Source organism: Leucoraja erinacea, chromosome 15 (assembly GCF_028641065.1).
Source record: "Leucoraja erinacea ecotype New England chromosome 15, Leri_hhj_1, whole genome shotgun sequence".
Taxonomy (NCBI): domain Eukaryota; kingdom Metazoa; phylum Chordata; class Chondrichthyes; order Rajiformes; family Rajidae; genus Leucoraja; species Leucoraja erinaceus.
This window is the reverse complement of record NC_073391.1, coordinates 42,173,219-42,194,468: the sequence shown is the minus strand read 5'-3', so window position 1 is coordinate 42,194,468 and position 21,250 is coordinate 42,173,219. Positions and strand designations below refer to the sequence as shown.

The 21,250-nt window shown below is 46.3% G+C and overlaps 1 protein-coding gene across 1 annotated transcript in view; it reads right to left on the bottom strand.

Moving 5' to 3' along the window:
• Nucleotides 1–16,516: 16,516 nt before the first annotated feature.
• minpp1b (multiple inositol-polyphosphate phosphatase 1b) overlaps nucleotides 16,517–21,250 on the bottom strand; it is a 69,593-nt gene continuing 64,859 nt past the window's right edge. Inside the window, exon 5 of the mRNA XM_055647252.1 lies at nucleotides 16,517–20,272. Within this exon, the coding sequence (XP_055503227.1) occupies nucleotides 20,198–20,272 (75 nt within the window). The 3' untranslated portion in view covers nucleotides 16,517–20,197. The remainder of the gene's footprint in view (nucleotides 20,273–21,250) is intronic.

Genomic DNA, 21,250 nt, shown 5'->3' with positions numbered 1-21,250 from the left:
CCCTTCGAGCCTGCACCGCAATTCAATATGATCATAGCTGATCATCCAACTCAGTATCCCGTACCTGCCTTCTCTCCATACCCCCTGATCCCCTTAGCCACAAGGGCCACATCTAACTCCCTCTTAAATATAGCCAATGAACTGGCCTCAACTACACTCTGTGGCAGAGAGTTCCAGAGATTCACCACTCTCTGTGTGAAAAAAGTTCTTCTCATCTTGGTTTTAAAGGATTTCCCCCTAATCCTTAAGCTGTGACCCCTTGTCCTGGACTTCCCTAACATCGGGAGCAATCTTCCTGCTCTAGCCTTCCAGCACAGCTTTAAGTTTTCTATAAGATGTCTCAATCTCCTAAATTCTAGAGGGTAAATAAATTACATTGGAATCTTTCTTCATAAACAGTCCTGACATCCCAGGAATCAGTCTGGTGAACCGTCTCTGTGGCAAGGATGTCCTTCCTCAAATTAGGAGACCAAAACTTTACACAATTGGTATCCTGCTATTCCAATGCAAATCTATGAACAAAAGGAGTGACTTGCCTAGTGTGGTGAAAGAAGACCTGCTCTTGCACTGTATTCGGTGTTTGAAAAAGTTTTTTGCAAAAGCTAAGCTTTGCTTTAGTTTTGCCCAGCCTAACTTAGCCTTAGCTCAGCTTAGCACAGCTTAGCTTTAGTGTATTTTGGGGGAAAATAAATTACATTGGAATAAAATAAAATGAAAACTGGTTGGGCCACCTGGCATCAAGCAGTGGATCTGGGAACCACATTTAAAAGACCACAGAGAGCTAGTGTGTGAATTCGGAGAGAGCTGTCTTAAGGGCCTGTCCCACGGTGATTTTTTTCGCCGACTGCCGGCATCATTGACTGACATATCAAGTCACCGAAAAAGTTGTGGCGTGATGACAAATTGACGTGTGGTGTTTCCTCAAGTGTCGCAATATTTTTTTTGTCGCCAAATTATGGATTTTGAAATATTCAATATCTTTCTGCGACCCTGATTCGTCATGCAACGACGCCGGCAGTCGCCAAATGAATCGCCAAGTGGGACAGTCCCTTCACTTGCTCCAGCCTGCCATGGACACACTCATGTGATAGGAGTAGAAGTAGGCCATTCGGCCCATCAAGTCTACTCCGCCACCCAAACATGGCCAATCTATCTTTCTCTCTCAACGCTTCGCCCAATAACCTCCTGACACCTGTGCTAATCAAGAATCCATCCGTCTCTGCCTTAAATATATCTATTGACTTGACCTCCACAGCCGTCTATGGCAATGAATTCCACCCACGCACAGAAGATGTCCGTATGGAGTTTGTATGTTCTCCCCATGACCTGTGTGGGTTTTCTCCAGGTGCTCCGGGTTCCTCTCACACTCCAAAGACGCACAGGTTTGTAGGTTGATTGGCTTCGGTAAAAAAATTGTAAATGATCTCGAGTGGGTGGGGTAGTATTAGTGTACGGGGTGATCGCTGGTCGGCACGGACGTGGTGGGCCGAAGGGCCTGTATCACAAGTTTTATGTCACCCCACTCTTGCAACCACTCCCTCACATTTAGGGTGATTTACCAAAGGCCAGATAAGCCCACAAATCCGCACATCTTTGGGATTTGGGATGGAATCTGAAGCATGTGGAGGAAACCCATATGATCACAGGGAGAATGTACAGACAGCTCCCAAGGTCAGGATCGAACCCGGCTCCCTGGGGCTGCGAGGAGGCTGCTACTTTAAAAATTTTAATTAAAATAAGTACGGATATGTCTTGAGAAACTATGGAATTGTGAAACCTTAACAGGCTTAAGAGCAAAATTATTTTTAAAAACTCTTCAAATGGCGGCACGGTGGCGCAGCAGTAGAGACCTGGGCCAGAGACCTGGGTTCGATCCGGTGCTGTCTGTATTTCTGTGTGGAGATTGTACGTTCTCCCCGTGACCCGCGTGGGTTTTCTTCGGGTGCTCTGGTTTCCTCCCACACTGCAAAGACGTACAGGCTTGGCGGTTAATTGGCTTCAGGTAAAATTGTAAATCGTCCCTAGTGCGTGTAGGATCATGGGCGGAAATTCTGGGGGAAGGGGGTCAGTGGAAGGGGGCACGTCCCCTCCAGGTTTTGAGAGGTGGGGGACAATCTCCCCCCCCCCCCCTGTTTTGTAATCCGTTGAAAAAAACCGTAAAATCTCCGCTTTCAGGGAGACAGGGGGTGACGCTTTCTAAGAGCTGAATCGGCCCGTTCGCGGGGACTTTCATCGCCGCCCGGCGCGGCTTAAAATCGAACTGCTGCATCGAGGCTCCCGGTGCTGAAGCCCCCGCCGGCAGATTTTAATCCGCGCCGGGCGATGAAAAGCCCCGCAAACGGGCCAATTCAAGCCCCACGATTTGGAGCGGACGAAGCTGCTGTTGCTGGAGTTCGGAATCGGTCACCAAACAGGGCAGCTCCAGATGTTACCATCCACAGGATCCACAGCCGAAGCCTTGGGTGTGTGTGTGTGTGTGTGTGTGTGTGTGTGTGTGTGTGTGTGTGTGTGTGTGTGTGTGTGTGTGTGTGTGTGTGTGTGTGTGTGTGTGTGTGTGTGTGTGTGTGTGGTGTGTGTGTGTGTGTGTGTGTGTGTGTGTGTGTGTGTGTGTGTGTGTGTGTGTGTGTGTGTGTGTGTGTGTGTGTGTGTGTGTGTGTGTGTGTGTGTGTGTGTGTGTGTGTGTGTGTGTGTGTGTGTGTGTGTGTGTGTGTTTGTGTGTGTGTGTGTGTGTGTGTGTGTGTGTGTGTGTGTGTGTGTGTGTGTGTGTGTGTGTGTGTGTGTGTGTGTGTCTGTGCGTGTGCGTGCGCATGCATGCGCAAAGAAATTATGTCCCCCCCATGTTTCGATAGCGATTTCCGCCCCCTACAATAGGATGTGAGCGAGGATCGCTGGTCGGCACGGACTCAGTGGGCCGAAGGGCCTATTTCCGCGCTGCATCGCCAAACTAAATTAAAAAACTAAATGCAGTTGAAACTAACATTGAACTTTGTACGAAATATTGCAGTCACCAGTTCCGGGAGCCCTTGATAACAAACCTCTCTCTTGCTTACATAAGCTCAATGCTCATGGCCATTAACAATGGTGACTGACCTCTCTTAGACAGCTGCAAACAATAAATATATCAAATTATCAGTTAAAGCTCAGTAATAATCTGTAACATACACTTTTTAATTTTTTAAGCAGCTCGCTAACTTGAGGCCCCATTACCCTCAATGTATCAATGTACTAGTTTTCATCACTAAGGGCCTGATGTGCTAATGTGAAGGAAGGAACTGCAGATGCGGGTTTAAACTGAAGATAAACACAAACATTTGGAGTAAAACTCAGTGGGACAGGCAGCATCTCAGGAGAGAAGGAAGGGGTGACGTTTCAGGTTGAGACCCTTCTTCAGACTAGTTAGGGACAAGGGAAGCAAGATAGAGATAAATCTCTTACAAAGGTGTATAAAATCATGAGAGGAATAGATCAGGTAGATACACAAAATGCCCAGAGTAGGGGAATCAAGGAACAGAGGACAAAGGTTCAAGGTGAAAGGGAAAAAAATTAATAGGAATCTGAGGGGTATCTTTTTCACACAAAGGGTGGTGGGTGTATGGAACAAGCTGCCAGAGGAGGTAGTTGAGGCTGGGACTATCCCAATGTTTAAGGAACAGTTAGACAGGTACACGGATGGGACAAGTTTGGAGGGATATTGACTAAACGTGAGCAGATGGGACTAGCGTAGCTGGGACATGTTGGCCGGTGTGGGCAAGTTGGGCCGAAGGGCCTGTTGCCACACTGTATCACTCTGTGACTCTATGAGAGGTATAGACAATGACGTAGAGAGATAAAGAACAATGAATGAAACATTTGCCAAAAAGTAACGCTGAGTCACAGGGGGTGAGCAGCGAGAGAGGATCTTGCAGCACTCTCGTCGGGGAGAGGAGGAGAACTTCTTCAAAGTTGACACACCCTGAGGAGATTTTGCGGTGGAGAAGACGAAATGCGTAGGAAGGGACTGCAGATGCTGGTTTAAACCGACTAGTCTGAAGAAGGGTCTCAACCCAAAACGTCACCCATTCCCTCTCTCCAGATATGCTGCCTGTCCCACTGAGTTACTTTAGCTTTTTGTGTCTACCTTCTTATAAATGAACTGTGTGCATTGCGTTTTAGAGCCTATTAAGCTGCTGCAAGTGCCTCACAGAGCTAGAGACCCGGCTTCCATCCTAACCTCGGGTGCTGTCTGTGTGGAGTTTGCACACTCTTCCCGTGAACCCGAGGGCTTTCTCCTGGTGCTCCAGTTTCCTGCCACACTCCAAAGGCGTGCAAGTTTGTAGGTTAATTGGCTTTGGTAAAAATTGTAAATTGTTCCTAGTGTGTAGTATAGTGCTGGTGTATAGGGTGATCGCTGGTCGGCACGGACTCGGTGGGCCGAAGGGCCTGTTTCCTCGCTGTGTATCTAAACTAAACTAAACATGTAAGAATGTCATGATTCTGTTATCAGTACAAATGACAGTTAAACATGGAAACATAGAAAATAGATGCAGGAGTAGGTTGATTACAATCGAGCCATTTACAGTGTGTAGATACATGATAAGAAAATAATGTTCAGTGCCAGGTAAAGCCAGCAAAGTCCAATCAAGGATAGTCCGAATGTCACCTTAGAGATAGACAGCAGTTCAGCACTACTCTCTGGTTGTGGTAGGGTGATAACAGCAGTGTTTCATAGAAACATAGAAAATAGGTGCAGGAGTAGGCCATTCGGCCCTTCAACCCTGCACCGCCATTCAATATGATCATGGCTGATCGTCCAACTCAGTATCCTGTACCTGCCTTCTCTCCATACCCCCTGATCCCTTTAACCACAAGGGCCACATCTAACTCCCTCTTAAATATAGCCAATGAACTGGCCTCAACTACCTTCCGTGGCAGAGAATTCCAGAGATCAGCCATGATCATATTGAATGGCGGTGCAGGCTCGAAGGGCCGAATGGCCTACTCCTGCAACTATTTTCTATGTTTCTATGTTTTATGTTTCTCTGTGTGAAAAATGTTTTCCTCATCTCGGTCCTAAAAGATTTCCCCCTTATCCTTAAACTGTGACCCCTTGTTCTGGACTTCCCCAACATCGGGAACAATCTTCCTGCATCTAGCCTGTCCAACCCCTTAATTCAATTCAACTTTAATGTCATCGCACAAATACAAGTATGAGTACAACGAAATGCAGTTTTGCGTCAGTCCGTAGTAGTTGTACATAAGGAAAAAAAATAGAAAGAGAGAAGATACAGAATAATCAAGAAATACAGAATAATTAAACAATGGGGACGGAGGGACCAGAGAAATCTATCGGCGGGACTCCGAGTTCAGCAATGTGATTGTGTTGTTGTAGAAGCTGTTCCTCATCCTACTAGTACGTGACCTGAGGCTCCTGTACCACCTCCCTGATGGGAGGAGGGCAAACAGTCCATGGTTGGGGTGTGAGGGGTCTTTGATGATCTTCCCAGCCCGTCTCAGACACCGTTTTCGGTGGAGGGCATCCATGGCAGGGAGCGGGGCACCGATGATGTGCTGCGCGGTTTTCACCACCCGTTGTAGTGCCTTCCTGTCCGCAGCAGTGCAGCTGCTGTACCATACCGTGAATCATAAGAATTTTGTAAGTTTCTATAAGATCCCCCCTCAATCTTCTAAATTCTAGCGAGTACAAGCCGAGTCTATCCAGCCTTTCTTCATATGAAAGTCCTGACATCCCAGGAATCAGTCTGGTGAACCTTCTCTGTACTTCCTCTATGGCAAGAATGTCTTTCCTCAGATTAGGACTCTTGACTCTTGACTACACTACGAGTTTCTAAAGTAAGGTCCAATACTTCTTCTAGCGTATGGCGTGCACAACCTAAAGTTGTAGGACAACTTGTTCTATTTGATCTTATTTGATTGTGCACGCCGGGTTGATTACATATATGGGACTAGGGGAGAATACGTGTTCGGCACGGACTAGAAGGGTCGAGATGGCCTGTTTCCGTGCTGTAATTGTTATATGGTTATATGGTTACATTCGTTGAAACAGGGCGGACCACGTGAAGGTTGCAATCTCCCACCCCAGGTCTATACTAGTCCTCAGAATCAAATCCAATATTGTGTTAATCCAGTAATTGAACTGACTAACCAGTAAGTTAGTCAGTGAGTTAACCAGTTAGTCAGGCAGTCAGAAGAAGGGTCTTGACCCAAAATGTCACATATTCCTTTCCTCCAGAGATGCTGCACGACCCGCTGAGTTCCTCCAGCTTTTTGTGTCTATCCTCGCAATCTTCAGTTCCTTCTCACACGCCACCAGTAAAATTGTTCTGCTTAAAACTTCCTCCATTCTTAACAGTGCAGAGTTAATAGTTTCTTAATCCTAGGGCCCCACTCTGTCAGACGGGGGTGACAAGGATATGATGGTCACTGCCTTTGCAATTTCCTTCCTTGCTTCATTTAACAGCCTGCGATGTTCGTCATGTAGTGAACTACTTATTACACTTCCCAAAATGCCAAACTTTCAGAACTTCCTCATTTATTCTGATTGTCCCATCCAATATTTCGCACACTTGGCCCCTCAGCTGTAAGTACCAAACACTCTGCAAAGTATCTTTAATTTAGTTTAGAGATATAGCATGGAGACTGGCCCTTCGGCCCATCGAGTCCACGCCAACCATCAAACACCCAGTCACACCAGTTCTATGTTAGCCCACTTTCGCGTCCACACTAAGGGTAGTTTACAGAGGCCAATTCATCTACAAATTCCCACCTTGTCCTCTCTGTCCTGGTCCTCCTCCATTGCCAGACTGAGGCCTGTCACAAACTGCAGGAACACCACCTCATGTTCCACTTGGACAGCATCTCTGCTGAGAGGGAATGGGTGACCCTTCCTCTATATATGGACCCGGAATGCAGTTCCTTCCTGCACACACACAACCACGCCCAACCACGCCATACACCACACACACACGCACACACACCTAAACACATACACACACATGTACACACACACATGTACACACACACACACACACACACACACACACACACACACACACACACACACACACACACACAACACACACACACACACATGTACACACACACACACACACACACGCATACACACACACGCATACACACACACGCATACACACACACGCACACACACACACACATACACACACACATGCACGCGCATACACGCGCACACACGCATATGGATTTCATGTTTTACAGTGTACTATGTTTACATATCTGTTGAGCTGCTGCCTGTAAGCATTTCATTGTTCTGTTTTGAGACATATGACAACAAAACACTCTTGCCTCTAGACTCTTGAGATTTCCAGGACTTCTTTTACTCTTCCGAGCACTTGTGGCAATGAAGTCATTCTTGGATCAGCCATGAGTGCTTACTAACTGTAAGAATTTCAATGAGTAGCTGATCCGTAACCATGGGAGGACCTTTCTTAGTTATACACAAGATTTTCCATTATTCCAAACTGTGCCATTTACTGGGAAAATATCCCACTATTTGACGAATAACTTTATATTATGTGAGACAGAACTAGTGCTTTTTTGAAATGACCTTTTACGGGCAGCACAATTGGCCGCCCGCGGGAGTCCCGATGAGGTCGGAATCAGCCGCCTCACCCAGCCTAGGCGCCACATTTTAGGGTGGACGTTAGTTTAGTTTAGTTCAGAGATATAGCGCGGAAACAGGCCCTTCAGCCCACCGAGTCCGCCCCGCACACATTAACACTATGCTACACACACTTAGGGACAATTTACACCAAGCCAATTAATCTACAAACCTGTGCATCTTTGGAGTGTGGGAGGAAACCGAAGATTTCAGAGAAAACCCATGCAGGTCACGGGGAGAACGTACAAACTCCATACAGACGGAACTCGTGGTCGGGATCGAACCCGGGTCTGTGGCGCTGCAAGTGCTGTAAGGCAGCAACTCTACCGCTGCGCCACCGTGCCGCCCTATCCCACCCTGCATCCTTCCATATCTTCAAAGGAAGTGCCGGAGCACCAGTTGCCTGAAAATCAGTGATGGACCTGAACTATTCAGCGGATAAAGCCAACTCCTCGTTCCTAAATGGAATCGGCCTGTGGACTTCGGAAGTCGCGTTCTCCAGTAGGAAATGGCCGATTCGGAAACCCCAAGCCGCTGAGTGTGTTCTTCCGTTCCGACGTCGGAGCTCCGATCATCCCGGCGAGAGGGCCTGCACATCGGGCCGTCTGTAGCGGCAACTGCGAAGGGCTCAAAGGCCACGGCCACGGGGGAACAAAGGGGAAGATGACTGAACTTTATTGCCTTCCCTCATAGTGGGAAATGTTGATTCCACTGCGTGGGGGTGTTCATGTTAAACTCTATCGTGTGTTGTGTTCTTTTTATTCGTACGGTCCTATGGTAACTCAAGTCTCACTGCACCAATGAGTGCACGTGGCAATAAATGTAACTTGAACTTGAACTTGAACTTGAACTTGAATCCATTTCGAAAGAAATGTCGTGGTTAACTGTTGCAAAAATCTCATTAATATTCTCCTCCTTTTTATCTTTCCAGACAAAGCAATGTTCTGTGTGCTATACGATACGATCAAACTTTATTCATCCCCGGATGGTCTGCTGGCAGTCACAACACACAAAGTACACGAAAACTTGAAATTAAATGTGCAAAAAATAAGGACAAGCGACTGTTGGCTGGCTGCCGTGTGCACAGCGCCTTGACCGGAATGGACGGACAAACAAGCAAATGAACACAGGCTTATCCCCCCAGGTAGAGGATTCTAAAACTAGAGTGCTCCCGCCTCCCTCCCACCATCCTTCATGGCAGTTGTTCCCCCCCCCCCCAATGCTGGGTCCCCATTGTTCTTCATGGTGGCCCCTCCGTGCCGCATCCGCCATTGTCTTCCCCGGCCTCCCACCCTCACATTCCCACCGCCACCAAGGTTCCCATTGCCGCCGAGGCACCTGCTGCTGCCAAGTGTCAGGCAGCATATCTGGAGAAAAAGGAAAGGTGACGTTTTAGGTCGAGACCCTTCTTCAGACTGAGAGTCAGGGGAGAGGGCAACGAGAGATGCAGACGAGAGACGTAGAACAAATGAACGAAAGATATGCAAAAAAGTAACGCCGATCATGGAAAGAGTCCGCCGTTAGCTGTGGGCTAGGTGGAAATGATGGGAGAAACTCAGCAGAACGACAGTGAAACTAGTACAATGTCCAGGGTGGGGGGAGGACGGTGAGGGAGGGGAGGTGCAAGGGATTACTTGAAGTTAGGGATATCAATGTTCATACCGCTGGGTTGTAAGCTGCCCAAGCGAAATAGGAGGTGGTTTCATTCCAATTTGCGTTTGCGTTTGTATCTGACGGTGGAGGAGGCCCAGGACAGAACGTTTAGTGTGGGGATGGGAAGGAAAATGTAAGTGTTTGGCAACTGAGAGATCACGTAGGCCCAGGCATGTTCCAGCTAGGTGTAGGAAAGACCTTTTTCTCCTTATCGAGTCCACACACAAGATTAGAAGTTGGCCAGCCAGAGCTGAACACAAGTCTCGGCATCTGCATACAATGGGTGCCTGTCTTGTCGCTTCTTGTCCTTCTTGTGCGTGGTGGTGGAAAGATTGATGGAAACAGGGCCGAGATGTGAACGCTCTTTCCTTGACCCCAGGAAAGACCTGTAGATGCTGAATTAAATTCAAGATGGACACAATATGATGGAGTAACTCAACAGGGCAGGCAGCATCTCTGGAGAGAAGGAATGAGTCTGGAGAGTAACATAGAAAAATAGGTGCAGGACTAGGCCATTCGGCCCTTCGAGCCTGCACCGCCATTCAATATGATCATGGCTGATCATCCAACTCAGTATCCTGTACCTGCCTTCTCTCCATACCCCCTGATCCCTTTAGCCACAAGGGCCACATCTAACTTAAATATAGCCAATGAACTACCTCAACTACTTCTGTGGCAGAGAATTCCACAGATTCACCACTCTCTGTGTGAAAAATGATTTTCTCATCTGGGTCCAAAGAAGGGTCTCGACCTGAAACGTCACCCATTCCTTCTCTCCAGAGGTGCTGCCTGTCCCGCTGAGTTACTCCAGCTTTTTGTGTCTATCTTCCAGCAATGTTCCGATTCTGGAAACAATCTTTTCAGAGAAGAAAGTTGCTTGAAATCTGCAAATCACAAAATGATGTCACTTTGAAAACACTTGAAATTAAATCTGCATTTTTAATTACTTTAGGTAGACTGTACACGGCAGTGCAGGTTTTGATTGTTGCACACATGCCACTCCATGCCCAGCCCAGTTGACTTAATTAAAAGTCAGGCCACGGCAACAAAAGGAAAACAAATTTTTAATATGGTCACCAGATGGTTCTGTGAAAAACCTCTCCCATGAAATACATATGTAGAGTGCCCTACGGCACTTCTTAGTTTTTGGCTGAAGTTAATGCACATCATTATCAAGCCGGCACGATGGCGCAGCGGTAGTGTTGCTGCCTTGCAGTGTTGGAGACCTGGGTTCGATCCTGACTACGGGTGCTGTCTGTGTGGAGTTTGCACGTTTTCCCCACGACCTACCTGGGTTTCCCCCCAGCTGCACCGGGTTTCTCTCACACTCCAAAGACGTACGGGTTTGTAGGTCGATTGGCTTTGGTAAAAAATGTAAATTGTCCCTGGTGTGTTGGGATAGGTGTATGGGGATCGCTGGTCGGCACAGGCTTGCTGGACCGAAGGGCCTGTTCCAAAGCTGTATCACTAAAGAAAACTGAACTAAACTAAACTAAACAAATACATGTCTGGGTGGTTCACAGACAGAAGATCAAACACATTAAGTGATGCGAGACATTCTGCACACATCATGCTTCCTTCTATGTGTCTGTGATTCCCAAATGAGTTTATAGGTAAAGTTGTGTTGGGAAGAACTGCAGGTGCTGGTTTAAACCGAATATAGACATAAAAAGCTGGAGTTACTCAGCGGGTCAGGCAGCATCTCTGCAGAGAAGGAGTGGGTGACGTTTCTTGTCGAGACCCTTCTTCAGTCTTCAGTCTTCAGTCTTCAGTCTTCAGTCGGGTCTCGACACGAAACGTCACCCTTTCCTTCTCTCCAGAGATGCTGCCTGACCCACTGAGTTACTCCAGCATTTTGGGTCAGACAGCATCTCTGGAGCAAAGGAATAGGTGACGTTTCGGATCGATATCCTCCATCGGACTGAAGAAGGGTCTCGACCCAAAACGTCACCTATTCCTTTACTCCGGTGATGCTGCCTGATCTGCTGAGTTGCTCCAGCTTTTTGTGTCTATTAAGGTAATGAACTGGAATACAGTGCAGATCCTAAAATATGTTATGAGCTTGGAAGCAGTAGGTTTCCGGAGAGAGAACCTCTCTATACTTAGACATAAAAATTAGAAACATATGTGTGTACCTCTCAACCAAACAAGACTAGGCATGTTGCTGTAGTGAGAGAGATGATATTGTTCACTGAATGACGAAGACCCTTGCCAGCTAAACAATCTTACATTTTTGAACGCATGATGTTTTCATACCATCACTAATCGCTTGTAACCTGATCCCCTTTGGGGGTTGTGGAGAAGGAGACGGATATGATAGTGGCGTTTAGGAGACTTGTGTATCGGCACATGGATTTGCAGGGAATGGAAAGATTATGTTCTGGCAGTTAAGACCATGCAGATGGCTCGAACGTAATCATGCGTTGTCTTTCCTACACATCCACATAAGAGTTGGTTTTGGCACAGACTAGTGTTGCCAACTGTCCCGTATTAGCCGGGGCATCCCGTATATTGGGCTAAATCGGTTTGTCCCATACAGGACCGCCCTTGCCCCGTATTTGACTGCTACTACTCGGGTCGAGGGGACTGTCGGGTCGGAGCGCCGCATCCGGCCCCGCCTCACCCGTCCCGACGTAGTGGAGCCCATGGAGTGCAGCAGCAGCGCCTCGCCCGTGGCCCCGTCGGTCGGCAGCCCGGCCAGCTGTCCGACCTTCGACCTTCGCTTACCGCCGACACCACCACCCTTCCTTCTCATGGCCGATCATCGGTTCATGAGTTGGATGGGGTGCCGGACTTTGTGTGAGACATCGCCCAAGCCAAAACTCTTGAGCTGGACCGCCGGCTGGGCTTTGTGTGCAGTCCAGCACCCGGGCCAATTCATCGTTCACCCAGCCACGGCCCAGTCGGTCAATTAATTGTCGTCGGGAATTTCTCCCTTATTTTAACCTTTTGTCCCTTACATAGAAACATAGAAAATAGGTGCAGGAGTAGGCCATTCATCCCTTCGAGCCTGCACCGCAATTCAATATGATCATGGCTGATCATCCAACTCAGTATCCTGTACCTGCCTTCTCTCCATACCCCCTGATCCCATTAGCCACAAGGGCCACATCTAACTCCCTCTTAAATATAGCCAATGAACTGGCCTCAACTACCTTCTGCGGCAGAGAATTACAGAGATTCACCACTCTGTGTGAAAAATGTTTTTCTCATCTCGGTCCTAAAAGATTTCCCCTTTACCCTTAAACTGTGACCCCTTGTTCTGGACTTCCCCAACATTGGGAACAATCTTCCTGCATCTAGCCTGTCCAACCGCTTAAGAATTTTGTAAGTTTCTATAAGATCCCCCCTCAATCTTATTTGGGAGTGAGAAAGTTGGCAACCCTAGCACAGACATTGTGGGCCGAACGGCCTGTTCTTGTGCTGTACTGTTCTAATCAAACTTTTGCTTTGTGGTAAAGGTGGCATTGAATATTTGCAGCTCAGAATCCACCCATGGACAAAATGGATAGGTGGTATTTTAGGTCTGGAATAGACACAAAGCGCTGGAGTAACTCAGCGGGCCTGGCAGCTTCTCTGGAGAGAAGGAATGTTTGACGTTTCGGGTCGAGACCCTTCTTCAAACTGATGTCAGGGAAGAGGGAGATAAATAGATAAGGAAGAGTAAGGTGTGAAAATAGGACAAAGGGAACGGAGATAGAGGAAGATGAAGAATAGATCATAGTTAGCTGGGAGAAGCTAACAACAACAAAGCAAACAGAGATAAAATGTAGTCGGAGACAGTAAGATTGGTCGGAGAATTGGAAAGGGGTAGGGATAGAGAGAGAGAAAAAGCAAGGGTTGCTTGGTGAAGTCAATGTTCATACCGCTGGGGTGTAAGCTGCCCAAGCAAAATATGAGGTGCTGTTCCTCCAATTTGCGCTGGGCCTTACTCTGACAGTGGAGGAGGGCCCAGAACAGAAAGGTCAGTGTGGGAATGGGAGGGGGAGTTAAAGTGTTGAGTTATATTTTTTTATTATTTTTCAACAAAGAGCGGAACAACTACAGTTCAGTCTAGTTTATTGACACGTGCACTGAGGTGCGGTGAAAATCTTTTGTTGCTTGCTAGCCAGTCAGCGGAAAAGACTGTCCATGATTACAATCGAGCCATTCACTGTGGACAAATACATATATGTGAATAACATTTAGTTCAAGGTAAATCCAGCGAAGTTCGATCATAGATAGCCCGAGGGGCACCAATGAGGAAGTTCAGGAATGCTCTCTAGTTGTGGTAGGAATTTCAAGCATATATGCTAGTACATTTACAAGTTGATCCACGATGCCCCTTTATAGAAACATAGAAATTAGGTGCAGGAGTAGGCCATTCGGCCCTTCGAGCCTGCGCCGCCATTCAATATGATCATGGCTGATCATCCAACTCAGTATCCCATACCTGCCTTCTCTCCATACCCTCTGATCCCCTTAGCCACAAGAGCCGCATCTAACTCCCTCTTAAATATAGCCAATGAACTGGCCTTGACTACCCTCTGTGGCAGAGAGTTGCAGAGATTCACCACTCTCTGTGTGAAAAAAGTTCTTCTCATCTCGGTTTTAAAGGATTTCCCCCTTATCCTTAAGCTGTGACCCCTTGTCCTGGACTTCCCCAACATCGGGAACAATCTTCCTGCATCTAACCTGTCCAACCCTTTAAGAATTTTGTAAGTTTATATAAGATCCCCTCTCAATCTCCTAAATTCTAGAGAGTATAAACCAAGTCTATCCAGTCTTTCTTCATAAGACAGTCTTGACATCCCAGGAATCAGTCTGGTGAGCCTTCTCTGCACTCCCTCTATGGCAATATAGCTGTCCATTCTGTGTCAAGCAGCAAATTGATGTGGGAAAAGACTGGTATCCTCTCAACTCCTTGGCCATAATCCAATCTTTTTGTGTAAGAGCTCAGTCTGAAGTTTAATAAATAGTCAATAGTCAATTTAATTGTCATTTGGACCCCTTGAGGTCCAAGCGAAATGCCGTTTCTGCAGCCATACATTACAAACAAATAGACCCCAGACACAACATAATTTACATTTTACATAAACATCCATCACATCGCTGTGATGGAAGGCCAAAAAAAACTTTAAAAAAAAAAAAAAAAAAAAAAACAAAAAAACAAAATAAAATAAATAAAAATAAAAAGAGAATGGTCTGTAATAAACTCAGGGGCGGCACGGTGGCGCATTGGTGGGGTTGCTGCCTTACAGCGCCAGGTTCAATCCTGACCACCGCCACTTGTCTGTACGGATTTGTACGTTCTCCCCGTGACCTGCGTGCGTTTTCTCCGAGATCTTCGGTTTCCTCTCGTACTCCAAAGAGGTGAAGGTTTGTCGGGTAATTGGCTTCGGTAAAAATTGTAAATTGCCCCTAATGCATAGGATCCGGGTCTCTGGCGCTGTAAGGCAGCAACTCTACCTCTGCTCCACTGTGCCACCCTACTGGGACATTGATACCCAGATACTCCACGAATTAAGACATCAGCAGAGGATCTGAGACTCAATGATTTCAATGGGGATCAGAAATGTTGGATTAGGAGGGACAAGGGTAAGTAAATAATGTAATAAGAACATCGGGTTTTCTCAGAGATCTTCGGTTTGATCCCACACTCCAAAGACGACCAGGTTTGTAGGTTAACTGGCTTGGTGTAAGTGTAAATTGTCCCTAGTACGTGTAGGGTAGTGTCAATGTGCGGGGATCGCTGGTCGGTGCGGTCCCGGTGGGCCGAAGGGCCTGTTTCCGTGCTGCATCTCTAAACGAAATTAAATGCTTTTAATTATCTACACGAGAACATAAGAAACATGGGGTTGGAGAAGGTAAAAAACCAGCCAAGGCCAAGAGTCGAGAGTGTTTTATTGTCACATACCCTGAAACAAACAATGAAATTCTTACTAGCAGCAGCAGCACACCAGGTTTGTAAACACAGTACTCATTAGATAACACATTAAACCAACAAAAAAAGTTCAATAAATTAAAAAATAAACAACCCAGTGCAAACACAAACCAAGTCTAAAGTCTCCAGCTCAAACCAAGAAGTTTGTATTTCCGGTTTCTGGATAGTGGAGTACTTCACCGCAGTTCACCCTCGAAATAGATTGGTGTCTGATCTCATTAAGGCATTGAATGTAAACGTCAGGAAGTCATGCTGCAGCCCTGTAGGCATATAATAACCGTTTGGCGGCACTAGGGTTGTAAATTGTTCCTACTGTATAGGATAGTGCTAGTGTAGGGGGCAATCACTGGTCGATGCAGACATGGTAGACCAAAGGGCTTGGCTCTACGCTATATCTCTAACCTAAACCAAACAAAACTAATTTTAATTACATCTAAGATAGACACAAAAAGCTGGAGTAACTCAGCGGGACAGGCAGCATCTCTGGAGAGAAGGAATGGGTGACGTCTTGGGTCGAGACCCTTCTTCAGACAATTATACCTAATTGCTTTTACCTGTTCAAATCCTTATTATTTGTTGTTAAACAGTGTTTACACATTTTCATAATTTTCTTCAACTTTAGTTAGCGTGGCAGCTGGTAGAGCTACTGCGTTACAGCGCCAGAGACCCGGGTTCGATCCCGACTACAGGTGCTTCTCTGTACATTCTCCCCGTGACCTGCGTGGATTTTTTTCCGAGATCTTCAGGTTTCCTCCCACATTCCAAAGACGTGCAGGTTTGTAGGTTGATTGGCTTGTTATAATTATAAATTGTCCCCAGGGTGTGTAGGAGAGTGTTAGTGTGCGGGGATCGCTGGTCGGTGTGGACTCGGTGGTCCGAAGAGCCCGTTTCCACACTGTATGTCTAAACTAAAGACAACTAAATTTCTGGGTCATCTTTGACAGATGTGACAGAAAGCAAAGCTTCACCATCTTTACCCGTAACCCCCGCCCCGAGTTGTTCTCGATGTTATCGCTGGCAAAGGTCCTGCAAAAGAATATTTCAACTTGGAAATATAATTGTCTGCTCAAATTTATTGGCCAGCGGAATGTCCACATTGTAACCTTTACATAGAAACATAGAAATTAGGTGCAGGAGTAGGCCATTCGGCCCTTCAAGCCTGCACCGCCATTCAATATGATAATGGCTGATCATCCAACTCAGTATCCCGTACCTGCCTTCTCTCCATACCCCCTGATCCCCTTAGCCACAGGGGCCACATCTAACTCCCTCTTAAATATAGCCAATGAACTGGCCTCGACTACCCTCTGTGGCAGAAAGTTCCAGAGATTCACCACTCTCTGCGTGAAAAAGGTTCTTCTCATCTCGGTTTTAAAGGATTTCCCCTTCATCCTTAAGCTGTGACCCCTTGTCCTGGACTTCCCTAACATCGGGAACAATCTTCCTGCATCTAGCCTGTCCAAACCCTTAAGAATTTTGTAAGTTTCTATAAGATCCCCTCTCAATCTTCTAAATTCTAGAGAGTATAAACCAAGTCTATCCAGTCTTTCTTCATAAGACAGTCCTGACATCCCAGGAATCAGTCTGGTGAACCGTCTCTGCACTTCCTCTATGGCAATAATGTCCTTCCTCAGATTTGGAGACCAAAACTGTACGCAATACTCCAGGTGTGGTCTCACCAAGACCCTGTACAACTGCAGTAGAACCTCTCTGCTCCTATACTCAAATCCTTTTGCAATGAAAGCTAACATACCATTCGCTTTCTTTACTGCCTGCTGCACCTACATGCCTACCTTCAATGACTGGTGTACCATGACACCCAGGTCTCGCTGCATCTCCCCCTTTCCCAAACGGCCACCATTTAGACTTTAGAGATACAGCATGGAAACAGGCCCTTCCACCCACCGTCTACACCGTCTACACTAGCGCTATCCTACACACACTTATGGACAATAGACAATTTTCAATTTTACCAAGGCAATTAACCTACAAACCTGTACGTCTTTGGAGTGTGGAAGAAAACTGGAGCACCAGGAGAAACCCACGCAGGTCATGCAAACTCTGTACAGACAGCACCCATAGTCTGGATCGAACCTGGGTCTCTGGCGCTTTGAGGCAGCGACTTTATTGCTGCGCCGTCGTGCAGGCCTCTTTGCACAAAGTAAACTCATCAATTTGTTTGGATTGGATCTGTAAAGTCTGCTTGGGTTGCAATAGGCGAATCTTCAGCGCAAACAGTGCCCTCGACTGGCCCCACTCTCCTCGCCCCAACTATCTCCGTGCAGGTCAACAACCTTGACTGGAGCAACTGGTCTCATGATGAGACTGGATGGTCTCATGATGACTCTGCCACAGAATGTAGTTGAGGCCAGTTCATTGGCTATATTTAAGAGGGAATTAGATGTGGCCCTTGTGGCTAAAGGGATCAGGGGGTATGGAGAGAAGGCAGGTACAGGATACTGAGTTGGATGATCAGCCATGATCATATAGAATGGCGGTGCAGGCTCGAAGGGCCGAATGGTCTACTCCTGCACCTATTTTCTATGTTTCTATGTTTCTATGGATGCCTGCACTAGTCACAGGTATTTATCTGGTGATGCATCCATGACATGGCTTGTTATGTTTCCCAGTTAAACAAGCCCTATTGCATATCGTGATGTTGCCATGTATTGTGATACATTTACATGCATACACCTGTTAACTGCAGGAAGGAATTGCAGATGTTGTTTTAAACTTAAGATAAGGCACAAAATGCTGGAGTGACTCAGCGGGACAGGCAGCATCTCTGGAGAGAAGGAATGGGTGACGTTTCGGGTCGACCCTCCTTCAAACTAGTCTGGGGAAAGGGAAACGAGAGAAATAGACGGTGACGTAGAGAGATATAGAACAATGAATGAAAGGTATGCAAAAAAATAACGATGATAAAGGAAACAGGTGATTGTGAGCTGCTTGCTAGATGAGAACAGGAACCTGGTGCGAGTTGGGCGGGGGAGGGATGGGGAGAGAGGGAGTGCCGGGGTTACAGCTGCTGCGTAATGCTGCATTCCAATAGTTGATTGTATAGTCTCATCCATTGCTTTATCTGATGCAGCATTGTTTAATCATAATTGCTTTAATCCTCTACACCTTACGGGGAAAAAATGACCCACAGCAAATATAATTTATTCTCATTATGTGCGACGGTATAATGCACCAACCCCCAGTGGTAGTTGCGATGAATAGTTATCTATGAGTGTGCTTTCAATTTCCTAAAGTGCTATGATTATTTTACGGCGGCACGGTGGCGCAGAGGTAGAGTTGCTGCCTTGCCGAGCCAGAGACCAGGGTTCGATCCCGACTACGGGTGCTGTCTGTACTGAGTCTGTCCGTTCTCCCTGTGACCTGCGTGTGTTTTCTCCGAGTTTTCTTCGGATTCCTCCCACAATCCAGAGACGCACGGGTTTGTAGGTTAATTGACTTGGTGTATGTGTAAATTGTCCCCAGTGTGTGTGTGTGTGTGTGTGTAGGATAGTGTTAGTGTGTGAAGATCGATGGTCGGCGCCGACTCGGTGGGCCGAAGGGCCGGTTTCCACGCTATGCTTTCCAGAAACCTCAGGAGAAAAAAAATAGCACAGAGCAAATATAATTTATCATCGTTATTTGCCACCGCAGAATCCACCAACCCCAAGTGGAATTTACAATAAATAACTTTTTTTTTTTTTTGACGCGCCATGATCTGTATTTTTTTTATACTCAAGCAGCTCGAAAGAAGAAATTAGTTTCCAATCTTCATACCTTCACCTGTGGACCGCTTGCTACTTCTGAAGACCAGCATTCAGTAACAGTCTGAAGAAGGCTTTCGAACCGAAACATTGCCTATGTCCTTCACTCCATAGATGCTGCCTCACCCGCTGAGTTTCTCCAGCATTTTTGTCTACCTTCGATTTTCCAGCATCTGCAGTTCCTCCTTAAACATTCGGTAACAGTCCAGTTGTATAAGTGCAGCTGCATTTTTTGTCCTTTTTCATCTTAATTTTTCTGCCTCCTCTCGATTGCTTTGCTGATCTGACCTTAATCAGATCGGTGGGAGAGGTGGAGTCTGGAATCTAACTGGTCTGGCTAAGCTTGGAAAGGTGCAAGTGTCGCATGTGTTGCATGAGAGAGTTAGATAGAGCTCTAGGGGCTAGTGGAATCGAGGGATATGGGGAGAAGGCAGGCACGGGGGCTGATTGATTGGGGACGATCAGTCATGATCACAATAAATGGCGGCGCTGGCTCGAAGGGCCGAATGGCCTCCTCCTGCACATATTTTCTTTGTTTCTATGTCTGAAACTGTTCTACTTTTCTCAAGTGAGTTTCCACAACAGTGGCAGCAACAAAGTGAGGCCGAAAGAATAACGTCATTATTCGAGTTCTGAGGAAATGTGACCCTCCAACATGGGTTATTTTTCTTGTTACACGATCGAAATAGGAAATAGTAGGATATTTATTTGCGACGCTGATCCAAAATAGCTGAAAATGTGATGAAAGCAGACGACAGCTAATTGAATAAAGTGCATGGAAAAAAAAAAGTAAGTCTGAAATGTTGCCGCAAACGGCTGTGGAGGCCATCAATGGATTATTTTTAGGGTAGCAACAGATAGATTTTTTGATTACATAGAAAATAGGTGCAGGCGGAGGCCATTTGGCCCTTCGAGCCTGCTTCACCATTCATGGTGATCATGGCTTAGTTTGTGTGTCAGGGGTTATGGGGAGAAGGCATGAGAATGGGGTTAGGAGGGAGAGATAGATCAGCCATGAATGAATGGCGGAGTAGACTTGATGGGCCGAAGGGCCTAATTCTGCTTCTATCACTTATGAGGTGAACTTGTGGTAGGATGTAGGATTCATTGCCTAAATGTTTCAGGCTGTCTGGCTCCCTTCTGAGCTACAGAGCAATACGATGCTGGAGTATAAATCCTACAGAGCGTGATATATGGACGCAGAATTTCAAACCGAGGATAAATTTAAAAATAAGCTATAAATAATAAAATGAGAACGAGAAAGAAAATAAAATTGTAGCAGTTGCTGTCATCACAGATCTGTGGAAGAGAGAGAGGATTTTAGTGTCCAGTGTAGAAAATCACCTTGTTTTAAAACACGAACATTAACCACACAACACTGCAGATAGAATTGCGACAGCTGCAAAACTAGTGGGGTTGACATAGTGGGGGATTTTAACTTTCCAAGTATAAACTCGGACTGCTATAGTACTGACGATTGAGATGGGGTGGAATTTGTCAGGTGTGTTGAGGATAGTTTTCCCAGGCGATATATGTAGAGGGCCCTACAGAGGAGTAGGCAAAGCTTGACTCTACACTTAGGGAACTAGGCAGGGCAAGTGACTGATGTGAAGTGAAAGGGTGGGATAGCGTTGGAAGTGGAAGGGGAGGGACAGTTAGGGCATGAGGGGCAGCGTCGTGCGAGTAATGGGTTGGCATTGGTGTGGAGGGGGAGGGGGGGGCACGTGAAAGAGAGAGGGCAGGGGGGTTAAGAGATATGTTCCATGACAATCTTGTTCACCTTTGCATTTAAACAATGATTTCTCAATTAAAAAGATTTAACACAAAGGCGATTTATTGTCTGGTAGAATTAGTGATGTTAGGTATATGTCAGGCATATGAATCATCCTACCACAACCAGAGAACAGTGCTGAACTACTATCTACCTCTTTGATGACCCACGGACTATCCTTGATCGGACTTTGGTGGCATTACCTTGCACTAAACGTTATTCCCATATTATGTAAGGGATTATTTTTATACTCATATTCCTGTGCAGCTGGAGGACTGCTCCAACAAAAAATTTCGTTGTCTTGTACAATGACAATAAAGATTATTATTATTATTATTATTATTATTATTATGTATCTATACACTGTAAACGCATTGATTGTAATCAATTGCTTGTAATCATGTATTGTCTTTCTGCTGACTGGACAGCATGCAACAAAAGCTTTTCACTGTACCTCGGCACACGTGACAATGAACTAAGCTGAACTGAACTATACTCCATGCTAG